General features: G+C 37.8%; 1 protein-coding gene across 1 annotated transcript; it reads right to left on the bottom strand.

Moving 5' to 3' along the window:
- Positions 1 to 8,824: 8,824 nt before the first annotated feature.
- On the bottom strand, positions 8,825 to 13,669 carry LOC140926755 (beta-2 adrenergic receptor-like). The gene is made up of 2 exons (XM_073376456.1): positions 13,528 to 13,669; positions 8,825 to 10,169 (listed from the first exon to the last, which is right to left on the bottom strand). The coding sequence occupies exon 2, from the start codon at positions 10,148 to 10,150 to the stop codon at positions 9,200 to 9,202; it is 951 nt and encodes a 316-aa protein (XP_073232557.1). The 5' UTR covers positions 10,151 to 10,169; positions 13,528 to 13,669; the 3' UTR covers positions 8,825 to 9,199.
- Between the last annotated feature and the right edge of the window lie 1,589 nt (positions 13,670 to 15,258).

Raw genomic sequence — 15,258 nt, 5'->3', positions numbered from 1 at the left:
TTAACCTCTCTTGAATCTACACTAAATTGGCCAAAATCCAAAAAATTACTAAGAAATGTCCCGTCCGCGATATTCATTGTTCGTGGCTAAAAGATGCATCCAGAAATGATCAGGGGTCAATTTAATAAAACTTTTACACGTGTAATTTACAAATGTAGCTATTGTTCTCAGACTCGATGGCTACACTTGTCAATTACACGTTTCAAGTGTGGAAGAGGTAAAATAAAAATGCCTATTAAGCTATATTGACTTCTGCTTGCGTCATTGCATTTGAGAAGTGAGAAAAGCCGATATCGCGAAGAATCCCTTTTATTAAACGTTTGCTAAATAAATTATTTTTTTCTGAGCCTCCTTTTAAAATGAAAATTCAAGCCTCCATAGCCGAAATTAAAACATAGTAGGTTCATTTCAAAAACTGTTGACTTGATGCAAATTTCCTTTCTACTATTTAACTTGCACAACATTGATATTGAAAGTAAAATAGCCAATAGGAAATAAGAGCTATAACAGGTAGTTCGTTTGATGTCACAACACTTTCTAAATTAAGAATCTTAACCTTTTCCAATGTAAGAAAACATATACAAGAGCTAAAGATTGTAATGACCGATTTATTCAGTTTTGCACTCTACTGAGGAGAAGGGAATTAAGGCTCCAGAAACTGAGAGAAGGAGTTATTTGGAATGAAAATAAAAAAAAGGTCATACCAATTGGCTAATGCATAATATTATTAATCTCAGTTACATATTTATGAATTGGTCCTATATTTCGCAAGCAGAGTGAATAGATCGAAGCTATAAACAATCTTGTAAGCATATACAGGTTTTATTTGAACCGAGCAGATGTTTTAATAACCAGCTCAGTGTTACGACAATAAAAAATGCAAAAGTAGTTCCTAGGTTGCAGCTGTTTACGTCCTATGGGCCCCAGCGTGTGAATATAACGCATCTCCATAACAACCATCCAAATTTAACTGACCGCTTTTAATTTTAACGGTCAATCGTCGAAGTTGCCTAAGGAGTGTGTTCCTATAATTTCGGACCATAAGAGACAGCTCTGTCGCAGTAAACGATGATTATCCCTGAAGCCTGAACTCCTGTGAAGTTATAGTCAATGCTCTTCAATCAAACGAATTGAGCGCTCTACTAAATACGTTCTACTCAGAATACCATTATATATGTATATAAAAGTTAAAAGAGACCAAAAGTGGACAACATTTGGATGATAAAGAAAAAAATGAGCTAAAAAATAAAACGAGAGTTAAATACGAGGGACAACAATTACCAAATTGACACTAACTATACAAAGGTTACGTAACAAGTTACAGAAAACAAAAGATAATAGTGAACAAAGGGTACGTAACGGATTGAAATACAAGATAAACGGATGAGAATTAAAACAAGAGATACTAATGAACAAAGGTAACGTAACGTATTGAAATTAAAAGGAATAACATGAAATTAAATCAAAAGATACTAATGAACTAAGAATAAACAATGACAGAATGTAGCTGCCAAAACGCAATAGGTTCCCCATTTAGGGCCCTGAACATTCATATAGGTAAACACTAAAACATAATTCCAAAGCAGGGCCTTTAAACTAAAAGTAATAAAAATCCCCACTAAAGGCATTTCAGTAGTAAAACCAGCACAAAAATAACAGGATCCCCGAACAGGGCCCCTAAGCGTTTAGGTAGTTACAGGCTATAATTGCAAAAGACTGTAAATATAATAAAAGACTAAAAGAATCAAGAATTGTTAAAAGCTGTTTAAAAAGATGTTTACAATAACTGCGCTACCAAGCGCGTCAATGCCACAAAGTCTTTTAATTATGTATAATTAATACGATTTTTATAGTAAAATTCCTGTTGTTTATCTAATCCAAAGGGCGCAAGGGAAAATAATTGCGCTCTCCAGCAAGCTTTAGTATTTTCCTGCGTTTGACTCAGACCTTGTTTACATGGAGTGGGGGACCCCGGTCTAGTGGGGTAGGTTTCTTTTGTTTTGTGTCCCACAGAGCGTGAAAACAAAAGAAACCAACCCCACTAGACCGGGGTCCCCCACTCCATGTAAACAGGCCCTTAGTAAATAGCAGGAAAATACGCTCTCATCGGTATCTTATGTTTGTTTAGGCGTGTGTGCTGGTATGTGGGAAATTGGTGGGGGGGGGGGGGGGGGGGTGTTCTGGTTTTGTCTTTCATCTCGGTCTTGCTGTTCTAGCGTTCCGGTCATTCATTATATGAACAAGGAGGAACTTGTCGAGCCTTTAGCGAAATCTCAAGATCAAGAGGACTGCATAAGATCTGTCGTGAAAAAAGTTAAAGAAGTTCATTCCATTAAGTGGAAGAAAGTGGGAAGCGAGAAGCAATTCAGGTTTAACCATTCTGTGGAAGCCAGATTTGATTCAGCCATCTTCGCCATTGAGAAAAGGAAGCTGGATAAGGCAAAAAAAGAGCTAGAAGAGGGTAAGAAGCTTTTGTCTGAACGTCAAAAATTGATTAAGCTGGCCGATCGATCCGAGTGTGGTTGGACCACGGTTTCATGATCAACTTACGTTACTGACGACTTGGAGGATACTCCCGAGGACGAACGTCGTATTTCTTAAGCTGAAAAATCGGCAAACAAGGCCCTTGACTCTAAAAGGAAGAAATCGCTGGTTAAATCGGGTTCTGCTAATTACAAATTTAATCATGCTTCTTTTTGTCATGTTTCTAATTCACGCCTCAGCGCTGACGACGCTGGCTGTCAAGTCCTTTCGACAGCCCTTTCAGTTTCGAGAAGCCGCATTTCTGCTCAGATCTCAGTTCAGGAGAGGAACCTGCTTCGCTTGTGGATCGGAGATGCATCGGATAAACAGCTGCCCCAATCTCATTTCTTCAGGAAGATCAGATAAGCCAACCAAGTGATGCCTTTGATTTTGAAAATTCTTCAGATTCTTGTTTGTTTAATGTTGGCTCCGTTAGGGATCACGTTGATTTTTGATTTTTTGATTGTTGATTTTCGCGCCTCCGACTTTATCAGTAACACTATTGTTGAAGGCTAAAGAATTCCTTTCTTTGATTTGCCTGAGAATTTTGTTATTCCCAATAGATCTTCGGCGTTCAAGTTTAAAGATTTTGTTAACGAGGCCATTTCAGAGTTAATTGGTGTGGTTGATTTAAAGAAGTTCTCAATCCACCCAAGTTTATCAATCCTCTGCACGTGGTGCAGCAGTCCAGTGGGAAATGCAGGCTTATTTTGAATCTTTCGTATTTACATAGATTTATTTTGAAGCAGTCTGTTTGGTTCGAAGATATTTGTACTTTGTTTGATTTGTTTCAGTCAGGCTATTTTTTCTTCACCTTTGATCTCAAATCTGGCTACCACCACGTCGAAATTTTTCCAGATCATCACCAGTATCTGGGTTTTTCTTGGAATTTTGGTTCGATTGTTAAGCACTTCGTTTTTACTGTTTTGCCTTTTGGAATGTCCTCGGCTCCGCAAATTTTCAGTAAATTAATGCGTTGACTCGTTTATTACTGGCGCGGTCTTGGGCGTCGTGTTGTTACTTTTTTGGACGACGGTATTGGCGGGAGCCCACATTACGCTAGTTGCCTGGTCCATAGTCGTTTATGTCGTTCTGATTTGGACTCTGCGTGTTTCTTTGTGAACCTTTAAAAATCAGTGTGGGAGCCGTCCCAAGTCGGTACCTGGCTTGGTTTCCATCTAGCTTTCAGTCTTAATTTCATCACTGTTCCTCTTCCGAGGATTACGAAGTTGCCGGAGAGTGTTTCGCGTATTCTTGCTCAGCGTTTTGTTAACGCTAAGGATCTAGCTAGCGTTGCTGGTCAGTTGAACTCTATGTTTTTGGCTGTTGGAAACATCGCACGTTTAATGTCTCGTGCCATGTACGCCTCTGATTTCAACTCAGAATTCCTGGTTTCCTAGTTTTTATCTAGGAGATTCAGTAGTGGAGGAATTAGTTTTTTGGCAATCCAGTTTAGATCATCTCAATGGCCGTCGTATTTGGTTTAAATCCAGTGCAGTCAGGGTTGCATATTCGGATGCTAGTGACACCAGATATGGCGGTTACATTGTTGAACTTGGGGTCCAGGTGGCCACGAAAGGTGTTTCGTCGACTGATTTAGCAAAGGAAAGTTCCATTATAATATCATAATACGTGAGATTTTGGCCGTTAAAAACGTTTTGCAATCTTTTGCGCCTAAGATTGCAGTATTATGTGTCAAATGGCACACGGACAACCAAAATGTTGCGCGTATTATTGAGTCTGGTTTGCAAAGCAAAGCTAAGTGATTTTTGACATTTCCTTTCATCATGACATTTCTATTGAGCCTGAATGGGTGCCCAGATCCAGAAATGAGCAAGCAGATTATTTAAGCCGTATTGTTGATTTTGATGACTGGTCTGTTAGTCCTCACATTTTTCGCTTTTTAGACTTGAAATGAGGGCTTCACTCTATTGATCGTTTTGCTGACTAGCATAACCATTTATTACCTAGATTTGATTCAAGGTTTCGGAATCCTTACTGTGAAGCTATGGACACTTTTACCAGGTCGTGGGACTTCGGCAACAATTGGGTTTGTCCACCAATGCACCTTGTACCACGGACTCTGAAGCACATGAGGTCTCGCTGCCCACAAGGTACTTTGATCGTTCCGCTTTGGCGTTCTGCTCCATTTTAGCCTTCACTTACAACGGACGGTTCTCATCTGGCTCATTTTGTTCAAGATTGGGTGGACCTGCCCCCTTGAAGACGACTTTTTGCATGGGTCGCCACAGCTCTGGTGTTTTTGGCAGAGAGAATCTCTAATTTTAGGGTTTTGGCTGTTCGTATTAATTTCAGATCTTTGCGATTTTTTATTACTGGTTTTTGCACTAGCGATCAAGGTTGGTACCCTCGGTGTTCATATGCTTAGTTTGATAAGTGTTTTATTTTTTGGGACCTTTATAACTTTCTAGTGAGTTTTTTTTCAGTGTGTGGATGGCATCGGGTAGTCTGAGGTCAGTGGGTGGCATTCAGGTAGCCAGTGGGTGGCTTATGCAGATTCTTTTAGTATTATGTGTTTTAGCCAATGGTGATTTACACAGATTCTATTGGCGTTATTTGTTCTTCGTTATAGCCAGTGGTTGGCTTACGTCGATTCTATTGGCATTATTTGTTATAGCCAGTGGGTGGCTTACGCAGATCCTATTGACATTATTTGCTCTAGCCAGTGGGTGGCTTGCGCAGTTTCATTTAGTTTTTATTAGTTTTACTTGTTCTGCCAATGGGTGGCCTATGTGTAGCCAGTGGATGGTACACGCAGTTTCTTTTGTTCTAATTTTTTCCGTTCTCGACAGCTCGGTTTGGGCAGCGCTTGGCTTGAAGCGAACTGCATCCAGTGGTTGTATGTGTTTTCTTGTTGGGTCAAACTGAGATTTAGAGGAAAGTAGTATTTTCCTGCGTTTGACTTGGTAATTAGCAGGAAAATATGCTCTCATCGGTATGTTATGTTGGTTTAGGCATGTGCGCTGGTATGTGGGTAATTAGTGGGGGTATATATTTGGGCGTAATGGTTTTGTCTTTCATCTCGGTCTTGCTGTTCCAGCGTTAAGGTCATTTTTGTTTGTTTTTGACTTTTTATTGTGTGTGTGTGTGTGTGCGCGTGTGTGTGTGTGTGTGTGTGTGTGTGTGTGTGTGTGTGTGTGTGTTCTTTCTGCTTTTATTTTGAAGTTGTTTTCAGCTCTACTATTTGGTCGGATCTTCGGGCTGCGGTTCCCCAGGGGTCTGGTGTTTTACAATCCCTTGCAGTTCTCTTCCGGATGTTGCGTTGGCTAGCAGAGCACCCAGTACTTCCTCCAAGTATTTTTCTTCTTAGAACAGATGGAGGTGTTGGGCACTAGAACATGGCTTGACAGTTTTTCCTGCCTCTCCGTTTCACTTTGCTTTTTATTTGCGTCATTTAGTGACTGAGGCGAAAACAGCATCTCCCCCGGAGTCAGCAGCTCATAACATTGCCTGGTTTCACCAGTTGGGTGGCAAGCCGTCTCCTTCTGTGATCATCCGTTGTTGAATAGCATTCTTGCCGGTGCGCAGCGTTTGCTGGCGCATCAAACAACCAAGAAGGAGTTCATCACAGTCTCTCAGTTAGAGCAGTTAGTTGCCTGCAAGGCGGACTCAATGGCCTCTTTGTATAATATTCGTTCGGTTGTTATTTGCTCGCTAGCTTTTGCTGCCTTTCTCAGATTTGATGAGCTTTCTAAGCTTTTTCGATCCGATGTTAAGATCGAAAATGACATGTTAAAGTTATTTATTCAATCTAGTAAAACTGATCAGTATATAAGGGATGGAGCTTGGACTGTTGTAGCTTCTTCTGGGAAAGCAACTTGTCCAGTTGCTATGGTGAACCGTTATGTAGAAAGAGCTGGGCTTTCCTGCGATAGCCCTTTGTTTTGCCAGCTTTCCGAAACTAAATGTGGTTATAAGCCTAGATCTAAAGGTTTAAGCAATTCACGCTTAAGACAATTAGTGCTAGAGGCTTTTAAAGATATTGTACGTGATATTTATTTCTGCCATTGGTACGCATAGCCTTAGGGGTGGCGGGGCTACTGCTGCCGCAAATGCTGGCGTACAAGACCGACTTTTTACGCGTCATGGCCGCTGGGCTAGTGAACTGGCTAAGGTGTGTCCAAGATTCTTTATCTTAACGTTTGTCGGTTTCCTAAGCTTTAGGTATTTAGTTTTCTCGTTCTTACCGGTTTTTAATTTATTCTAGTTTCTATTTAGTTGGTCTGCCCGTGGGACCGTTGTTTATGGGGTACAGCTGGCCTGGGGTTTTCCTCCTTGGTGCAAGTGGACGTGCGGGGAGGTTTTTCACCCAGATGTGGTTTCACGAACCTATTTCAGTTAGCTTGTGATTTAGTTCTTTGGAGCTCAATTTTACTTGGATTGTATATTACTTTTCTATGATATGTCATGTGTCTTTTGGTCTTTTCGGAGAATAAACCGAGCGCTTGGCTTGAAGCGAGCCACACCCAGTGGTTGTGTGTGTTTTCTTGTTGGGTCAAACTGAGATTTAGAGAAGAGCTTTGGTGATCAATAGTTTGTCTATTGATGTAATGCTAGTACGGATTTGGTCTATGCTTTGAAAATTTAAGTCAGAAAAAGTGTGTTGTGCTCTATGAAAGTGTATATACATCACTTGAGTGTATTATATATCATTTGAGCAAGTATAATTTTTTGGATATTCAGCTACAACCCCAACATATCGTGCACTATATTGTAGTTTGCTCTTGCACCCAAACTTTTAACCTGTGTTTTTGCTGTTTTAAAGATAATAAGTTCCATGGCTATCAAACTGGAAGTATTCAGTTTAGTATGTGACGTCCTATCTAGATTTAGACCTCTATGCCTCTGCCAAATTTTGTGTTTTTAACACTAATTTCAACACTTGTGCACGTTTTCGGCACCATTTTCCTGTACTATAAAAATTGGGTGGCGAAATACCAAACAGTAGATATCAATACGGTGTTTTTGTTACTGTATCACTGTTCCTCGCATGAGTCTCATTTTTGTTAAATTAATAATAAAGCAAAACAGGTCATGTGACACTTTATATCTGTTAATATGTTAATTACTAAAGTAACATTTCTTTGTAAGGAACATAACAATTACACATGATTTGGACTTTGAGGTTTCTTGTGACGTCACTTGTCACGTGATCACGTCAGTTAATACCCTAAGCAATTTTCAGAAAATTTTCATTAAGTTTGATAATAAATCAAAATACATGGTTGTGCAAGAAAAAAACAAAACAGTCTTATCATGCCGTAAAATACTTGAGGAAGAGAATGTTATCCACCTAAATAGTAGAGGGAAGGTCGATGTAGATGATAGTTTCCGTGATCAGCATATATAACATATATGTTCGTAACCCATAGTAGAAGAGACTGGTTAGGAAAGCCGGAAAACTTCAAAGTTGAAAACAACGGTGCTATAGTTTATGTTGGAAGCTCCCTTACCGTACACAATCCTTTGTTTTTTGTTCACAAATTGTGACTGAATAAATTAAATATAATGCGATGTTTCTATTGGTCAGTAAGTTCAAAATGATAGGAATGTTATTGAACCTTGTTTACGGTCAGGTCCACCAAAGCTACCAAAAACATATAACAAAAGAGTCTAACGGGTTTCATAACTATCCTATTTTAATAACTATGGTAAACCTGAAGAAGGCTGGTGTGGCCAGCCGAAATATTGTTATAAAAAAGCAGGATCGTCGTCCACAGATTTGCAGTTATTTTCTTTACCATCAGCGTACATAATTCTTCACATCGTGCAAAAGCCGAATACAATAAAAGTGCTGAGAAATAGTTTGTGGGTATTAGTCGCGATCTCATAACTGGCGACCGCTTCCGTTTGCTATCTAATTTAGCTCCACACGCGCGCGAAGCGAACGGAGCCCAATAGCTAAGAATAGTTGAAAGTTGGTTATCTATTCTGGTAGTCAAGTGAGAGTACATCCGCCTGTCCGTCCGCACCACAGGGGAACTGATCCGCTATCCGTATAATAGGATCGTATCGAGGGGTCAGGAGTCGAACCATCGAAGTTAGGTGTTTTTTTTCTTCTGACTTTCTCCGCTGACAAGTTACTAGGTTTCAACTGATCGCAGGTTCAACTCCAAGTGGGTCTCCTTGCAAATGGTTACAAGTTTATTGTATGAAGAAAATTATTTATTTATCAACGGGAGCTCTCCCCTCTAGCCTAAGCTAAATCTATATTACCTATGTTTGTTTTTTACACTCTAACCTCAGATTGAGCAATTTGTAAACAAAAAAATGAGTCTAAACATCGATCTGTATTAGATAAGTTATTCAGTCATCCTTTCAGTCATTCATTCATTTAAAAGTGATCCTTCATTCAGGTAGACTGTGACAATGATTTATGTAAGGAAAGAATGCTTGAGGGCAACTTCCATGGCGAAAAAAATATGCCCCGACAGATAACTCTGACTAAGTTTTAGGCATCGGGGTATAAATCCGCAACAACATTATTATAAATCGGCAACAAACATCAGCTAAAGACTGTGAGAGAAAATTAGTCGGAAGTGATTTCTCTTACCATTTTTGAGAATTTTGAACCCTGTGAAACTGAACGGTTTGAGATAACTCGATCTCTCCATTGACGTTTAGATATGTAGTGTTTAGATTATTGTGTAATAAACTATATTTTGCTAGAAATAATGACCTTAAGTGTCGACCTGAAATCTTTCAATCTCAATGAGTAAATAACAGGGTTAAGAAGAGAGTTTGAGTAATGCAAAAGTTTGCAGAAGTAAATAACGTTGGTTGAAGGTTGAGCTGAGCAAGGGAAAGCCTTGCATTCTAAAAACACAATCAGGTTAATGATGTGAAAGGGGAGCCAAGTTAAAATAAAAACAGTTGTCACTATAAATACTGTCACGGCGAGTTTTCTGTCATTTTCCGCAGCTCGTCTGCTTCGTTCCTTGTCATACTGGCTTGTAAAAGAAGTTCGCTGTTTGTCCGAGCTGGAGTCTGAATATTCTAAGCTTGCTTCTCTAGTAGAAACGATAGGTCCGCTTGCCTTTATCCAGATAGCTAAGTAAGCTAAAAGCATTACCAGCATAGATGAGAAAAAGGTAAGGATCAAAAACCAAAAGAAGATTTTATGTTGAATCAAACGGTATACATGGAAAAAGTACAAGCTGGATAGTAAACCAGCGAGGATCCACACTGTAGAAATAGATAGATCGTAAAGTCTTCGAGTCGAAGTTCGATGACGAAGAGGTAGACAAATGGCGTAAACTCTCTCCAGGGCAATTATTGTAAGAGTAAAAGTAGAGGCCAAGCCGCATAATACATCCACGGTTTTTACTATATTTAAAATTATCGATGGGGCGAAAAGGCGCTCCTGCCAAAAACAAACCAACTGGTAAATAAAACTTGGAACGGAAAATATTCCAACTGTCATATCAGCAACAGCCAAAGAGATGAGGAAATAGCTGGTACGCTTGCGCAGTAGTTTCTTTCTTGTAAGTACCGCAATGGCCACAGCATTGCCTATAATTATTGCCAATGCTATCAAGCCAAAAACTATGCACCAGGCTACCAAAGATGTAAGTGGTGAGCGGGCTCCTTGCGAGGTTTCGTTCATTTCTGCTTCCAATATATATCTGAAACAATAAATTTAAAAGAAATATCTATTTACTCTGTGTAAAATAACACCCGGTTTTGTGATATATTTTCCTTGGAATGACAAGGCTGAAAAAAAGGAACTGTTTTGTAATAAGCTAAAGTTTAGCAGCCAGGGAGCGTTCGGTTAATTGTATACCAAACACAAATAAAAATATACCTTTTTCTTTTTTCGGTAACGTTTTGATGAAAAATAACAAGGTTTCTTTCCAGGAAATTCACCTTGATTTTCTTTGCCTATCCTAAGTACTGCGCACAAGCAGGAAATGAACTCCTGGGAGTCGCGGCTGATAACGCGGCTTGACTTGTAAGGCATTGCTTGTTGACGATAAAAAGAAACAAAAGCAAAAAACAAAGAAATTTAAACGTGTAAAAAGAGTTGAAATTGATTTGTTCGATTTGATATATGGCTTATAGTCCATGAGATGCTAGATTTAATCTTGCTTTGATTCTCAAATGGGTGGAGCTCGCCCGCTCAAGACTTTTTTGGGTCACCTAAAATTAATAATTTCTTTCGAGGATTAAGGAAACCTATGTTCTGATAATTGCGGAAAAAAAACCAAAGTAAGAATATTTGATAGGAAAAGAAAGTGCATTTTACGTCTGATGCAATCTTCACTAATTGCGAATAAGAAAGTTCGCTGTTTAGTCCGAGTACAATAAAGTCAAGACAGAGAAAATCTTCAAAATGAAACAAAAAACATATAGTAAAACCAATAAAAGAAAACGAAAAAAATCTCAAAAAGCGCTGTCGTGTTTAAAAAGCGAAAGTAAACGGTAAAGCACTGGGGGGTGTTCTGACTTGCTCAAATGTCAATTATTGTTTTATTGTGCTGTTGCTCCACACCTGTTCGTTACGTGTCCTCCTGTGTTCGTGTTCTTTCGATTTCATTACACAGATTAGATCAGTCGTTTTGAAAAAAAAACTGAGCAGCACGCTTGTTACTATAGTTGCTTGTTTTGCTTTCAGTTGTCAAAACACGAATACAAGCGGAAAAACGGGGCTTTGTGGGGGTGGTCCAAACTGTCAGACGAGTAGGGTCTTTCCTCTTGCTTTCACGTTTGATTCTGATATATTGCTATCATTGTTCTTATTCTTTGCAACTGATTCCATGTAGATGGCCGGGAGTTGTTTGGAGCAAATGTGATGCATGTAGAAAGTGTACTTTAAGGAAATTTAACCGACTCGTGCACTCAAATTTGACAACTTTGTCTGAAAGTTACATGTAGGTGCCATTGTGTTTGCATTCACATAATATTCTTTATGTCATGAGACCAGGAGAAGAAAAAGTTAGTTGATTTTCCGAAGGGACTGAGTTGAACCCATGACTTCCTTTGGTAATGAGCAAAGATCGAAAACTCAAATAATGATGGCGCAAGCAAGCTAAGGTCATTTACTATAGGTTGATATGAAAAAACTGTCCAGAACAAAAACTGCTAGGATTAGCAATGTGGAAAGATAGAAATACTTGAAAGATGGAATAATTTCAGCCTTGAAATTTGGGCATGGTTATATTTGAGAGATATAAAATTCACTTCATCACTAGAAGACGGTGGGTTTTAAAAACAGACACTTCCGCTTCAGAAAACTGGTGGGCTTAAAACAATTTAAAAGGTTTCTTTAAGATTTGCGCTTTTTTGTTACTAAGTAAAATCTTAAATCAATACAAGACACCTTTCGTTGAGGCAACCGAATTTCGTAATTTACGCGAAGGTCAGAGTGTTGAGTAAATCGACTGTACATAAGTCATATAATTTATTGCAATGCGAAATGAGTTAAACAGTCTGCGAGAACTTATCTCGCAATGCTGTCACCATTAAGTTGTTTCATGATTTATCTCAGTTGAGGTGGTTGGCCAATAGGAATTGAGAAAACCATATAACATGTAACTAATCCTCAAAAGGGCAGCAAGTTTGCCAGGCAACTAAAATTTAATTTCAAATTCATTTCTTAGATAAGATTGGAATGGCGAGAAATTTGATATATTCAAAATGCTTAATTGGTCTAAGCCCAGTCTGTGTTGACTTTTATGATTGCAAAATGAAATCAGGCTTGTATAGGTTCTTTGACGAATTCAAACTCCATTAGCGGGAAAGAAATATGAGAGCATTTAAAAGGCGCTTGTCAACCATAAGACGTCATGCCATGACATCGTTAATAGCAAAACAGCTTCCTTTTAAAAAATCACTTGGTCAATAATTTTACCTCCTTCTGGTTACTAAACGTTTTTCAGAGTGCATAATGTAATATATACGCATATTTATTAAGATTGTAATTCAGACATGGAGCATTCTGCTGAAATTTGTTCTAACCACCTCGATTATCTCTGTCACATTTTCGATCTTGGAAACCATGTCTGGCTTTCTTTAATAGTAAGCTTGGTAAACTAAATATTTGAATATAAGTGGCTGCACTTTAAAAAGGTTTTTTGAGTCACGTATGTTTTTTTTAATATTCTCAATTGGCTAGTTTTACTTTCAAACTCTGCTTATATTCAATACTGGCATAGCTAATTATTGTAATTCACGAAAAATTAAGATACCTCCTATTATTTCTTGGCGTTTAAGTTACTCAAATTGCTAAAAAAATGAGTGTCGAGTAATACGAAAAATAACTGGTCTGCTCTATTATAATTAAGGGCTGTTTAAATTGTTTTCCCGAATAATATTAATGAATAATCTGTATTTCAACGCTTTTTAAAATGGGAGCATATTAATATTAATTTTTACATACATCCTCTAAGCTACCAAATCAAATTCATGTAAATTAAAAGCTGTTTCAGTATCGAATTGTTAACGAACAAACCGTGACTGACCAAATGGTATTTCATCATGACATTGATCTAACAAACGAAGCAAGTTAAATCGGTGGGATCGATTGTTGTTGCATTCGTTTTTAAGAGATTATCTACTAGAACCTTGAATACTTAAGTGTCACGCAAAAACACGCTTTGTGATAAAATGCCATATCTTTTAAAGACCCAGAATAGTCTAGTCCTCGAAGTCGAAAATTAATAGCATCTTAAATACGGTTTCATACTGTGATTGCCATCTTAATTCATTCCATACACTAGTTTATTAGAATGCGTTCTTTGATGATCTGTTTCAGAAATAAGCGTTTACATATATAATTTCCACAGTAACCTGTAATTGAACCTTTCAATGAGCAGGGTTAGATACTTTGAAAGCTTTAATTTTTTGTTTTTTTTTTAAGTAGTTAATCCTTAAATATGGTGGGGTTTTAGGAAATGTTGAAACCAACTGGATGACATACTGTAAAAACCCACAACTTTTTGAAATGGTTAAAAGAAACCATGGGTGTTAGTTACGATCTCATACCTTACGACTCCTTTCGTTTGCGATATTCAGGAATCTTCTTTCTGAAATACCTTATTTGTTGTTTTCCACTCGGATCTAGATTCAGATTTAGCAGTTTTTAAGGATCCACAGCGACGAATTAAAACAACATACTACGAAGCACTTGAAATGAAATCAAACCCTACTTCGCTAAATGAAAGCTACATATGCAAATTAAGAGTGGTTTAATATCATTAGTTCATGGCGCATGTTGACATAGTTATCTATAAAAACGAACGACTTACTGCTGTCGAATTTCTCACGTCAAGGCGATAGCTTTGTTTTTGTTTTTACGAACGTGTATTAGCAACCTATCTTGTAATCTTATAGATAATACTTAAAGAAAAAAAGGACCTGATGTCCGTTTTAAAGGGGTCCTGTTTTTAAATATAAATAAATTGTATCTGTGGCAAGGCACGCCAGATTTAAATGCCAAAAAATAATCTCCTTGAGATCTCCTAGCACTGTGACAAGCAATAATGACCAAAATAAAACAAAGGTAACAGATTTTCGGTTTCTTGGTACAAAAGATTGATTTTAACACAGCTAAGACGTGGATTAAAATATCATCTCTGGAGAGAATGTATGTCTTATTGATATATGGTAGGACGAAATAATCAATGGCAAGAAATGAAGATGAATAGATGGAGCCAAGTGAGTTGATATATTTTTTTAATACTTTATGTCGACCCAAATGAACAACTAACTGTTTTTGTCTTGTTGTCAATTTTCTTTTGCCTTGACTTGTCAGGTTCATAGCCAAATTTTATCATCGTTAGAAATTAAAGAAATAAAGCCTGCATTTCAATATAACTATTTTGTGAAAAATTCTGACACCAGATAATCTTTTCGCAAGTTTTAATGGTTTTTTTTTTCTTTTTTTTTTTCTTGACACTATGTGAACTTAAATCTTTTCGGAAACAATTGTCTAAAAGTTTATTTAAGAACTGACACACGGGCTACCAGAGCGAAAATAAAAAAACAAAAACTGGTACCTATAAAAGGTAGACAGTAAATATGTATCTTTAGGCGTCTCTGAAGATTAAGAGTTTTCGTTAATTGAATAAGTACAATTGGTAATCTTAAATCCTCTAATTTCCTAGATTGCTACAAATAGGCTCTACGTCAGCCTAAGGTCATTAATATTTGAATCTAAGATTGTTATTTCTTTTAACGTTAACTGAGGTCATTAATTTTAGTTAATTTGATATTAAGCTATAAATGATGGCGTTTATAAGGCGTTTAAAAAATTATGAAAACCACTGATTATTCTAACCACATGGAATATGTAGCTATATCTGTTTCAAGACAACAGAGTTTGGACGCCATATATATTTATCTAATCTTTATCACAAGATACGCGCACAGTTCAGAACAGTTACATTTACAGCCTAGCCTGTGGAATATTAAATCCTTTTCGTATGTAGCCTAATAGGCCACTTCCGAGTTCCAAAAACCCTCACTTGCAAATTGAGGCCAAGTGCACAACCTTTCAGGTGGAAATGAGTTTTATTTGCGTGAGAATGAAAACTCATACACCGTATTCACAAATGGCGGACACGCGGGAAAAAACTGGTGCCTAGTCATGGAAGCGAGGCGTTGGAGGATAAACAAAAATTTCAAATGAAGACTTTCAGTGAACTTCCAGAGTGTTTAGCACGGATTCCACCTAAAATAACTTTGTACGGACTTCTTTTTAAATACAGTTACGTG

This window comes from Porites lutea, chromosome 2 (assembly GCF_958299795.1).
Source record: "Porites lutea chromosome 2, jaPorLute2.1, whole genome shotgun sequence".
Taxonomy (NCBI): Eukaryota; Metazoa; Cnidaria; class Anthozoa; order Scleractinia; family Poritidae; genus Porites; species Porites lutea.
Note: the sequence above shows the minus strand (reverse complement) of the source record. Positions and strands in the feature narration are given on the sequence as shown.

Coding starts and splice junctions, on each gene's coding strand:
- LOC140926755 (XM_073376456.1), bottom strand. CDS start 10,150: ATGAACGAAACCTCGCAAGGAGCCCGCTCACCACTTACATCTTTGGTA.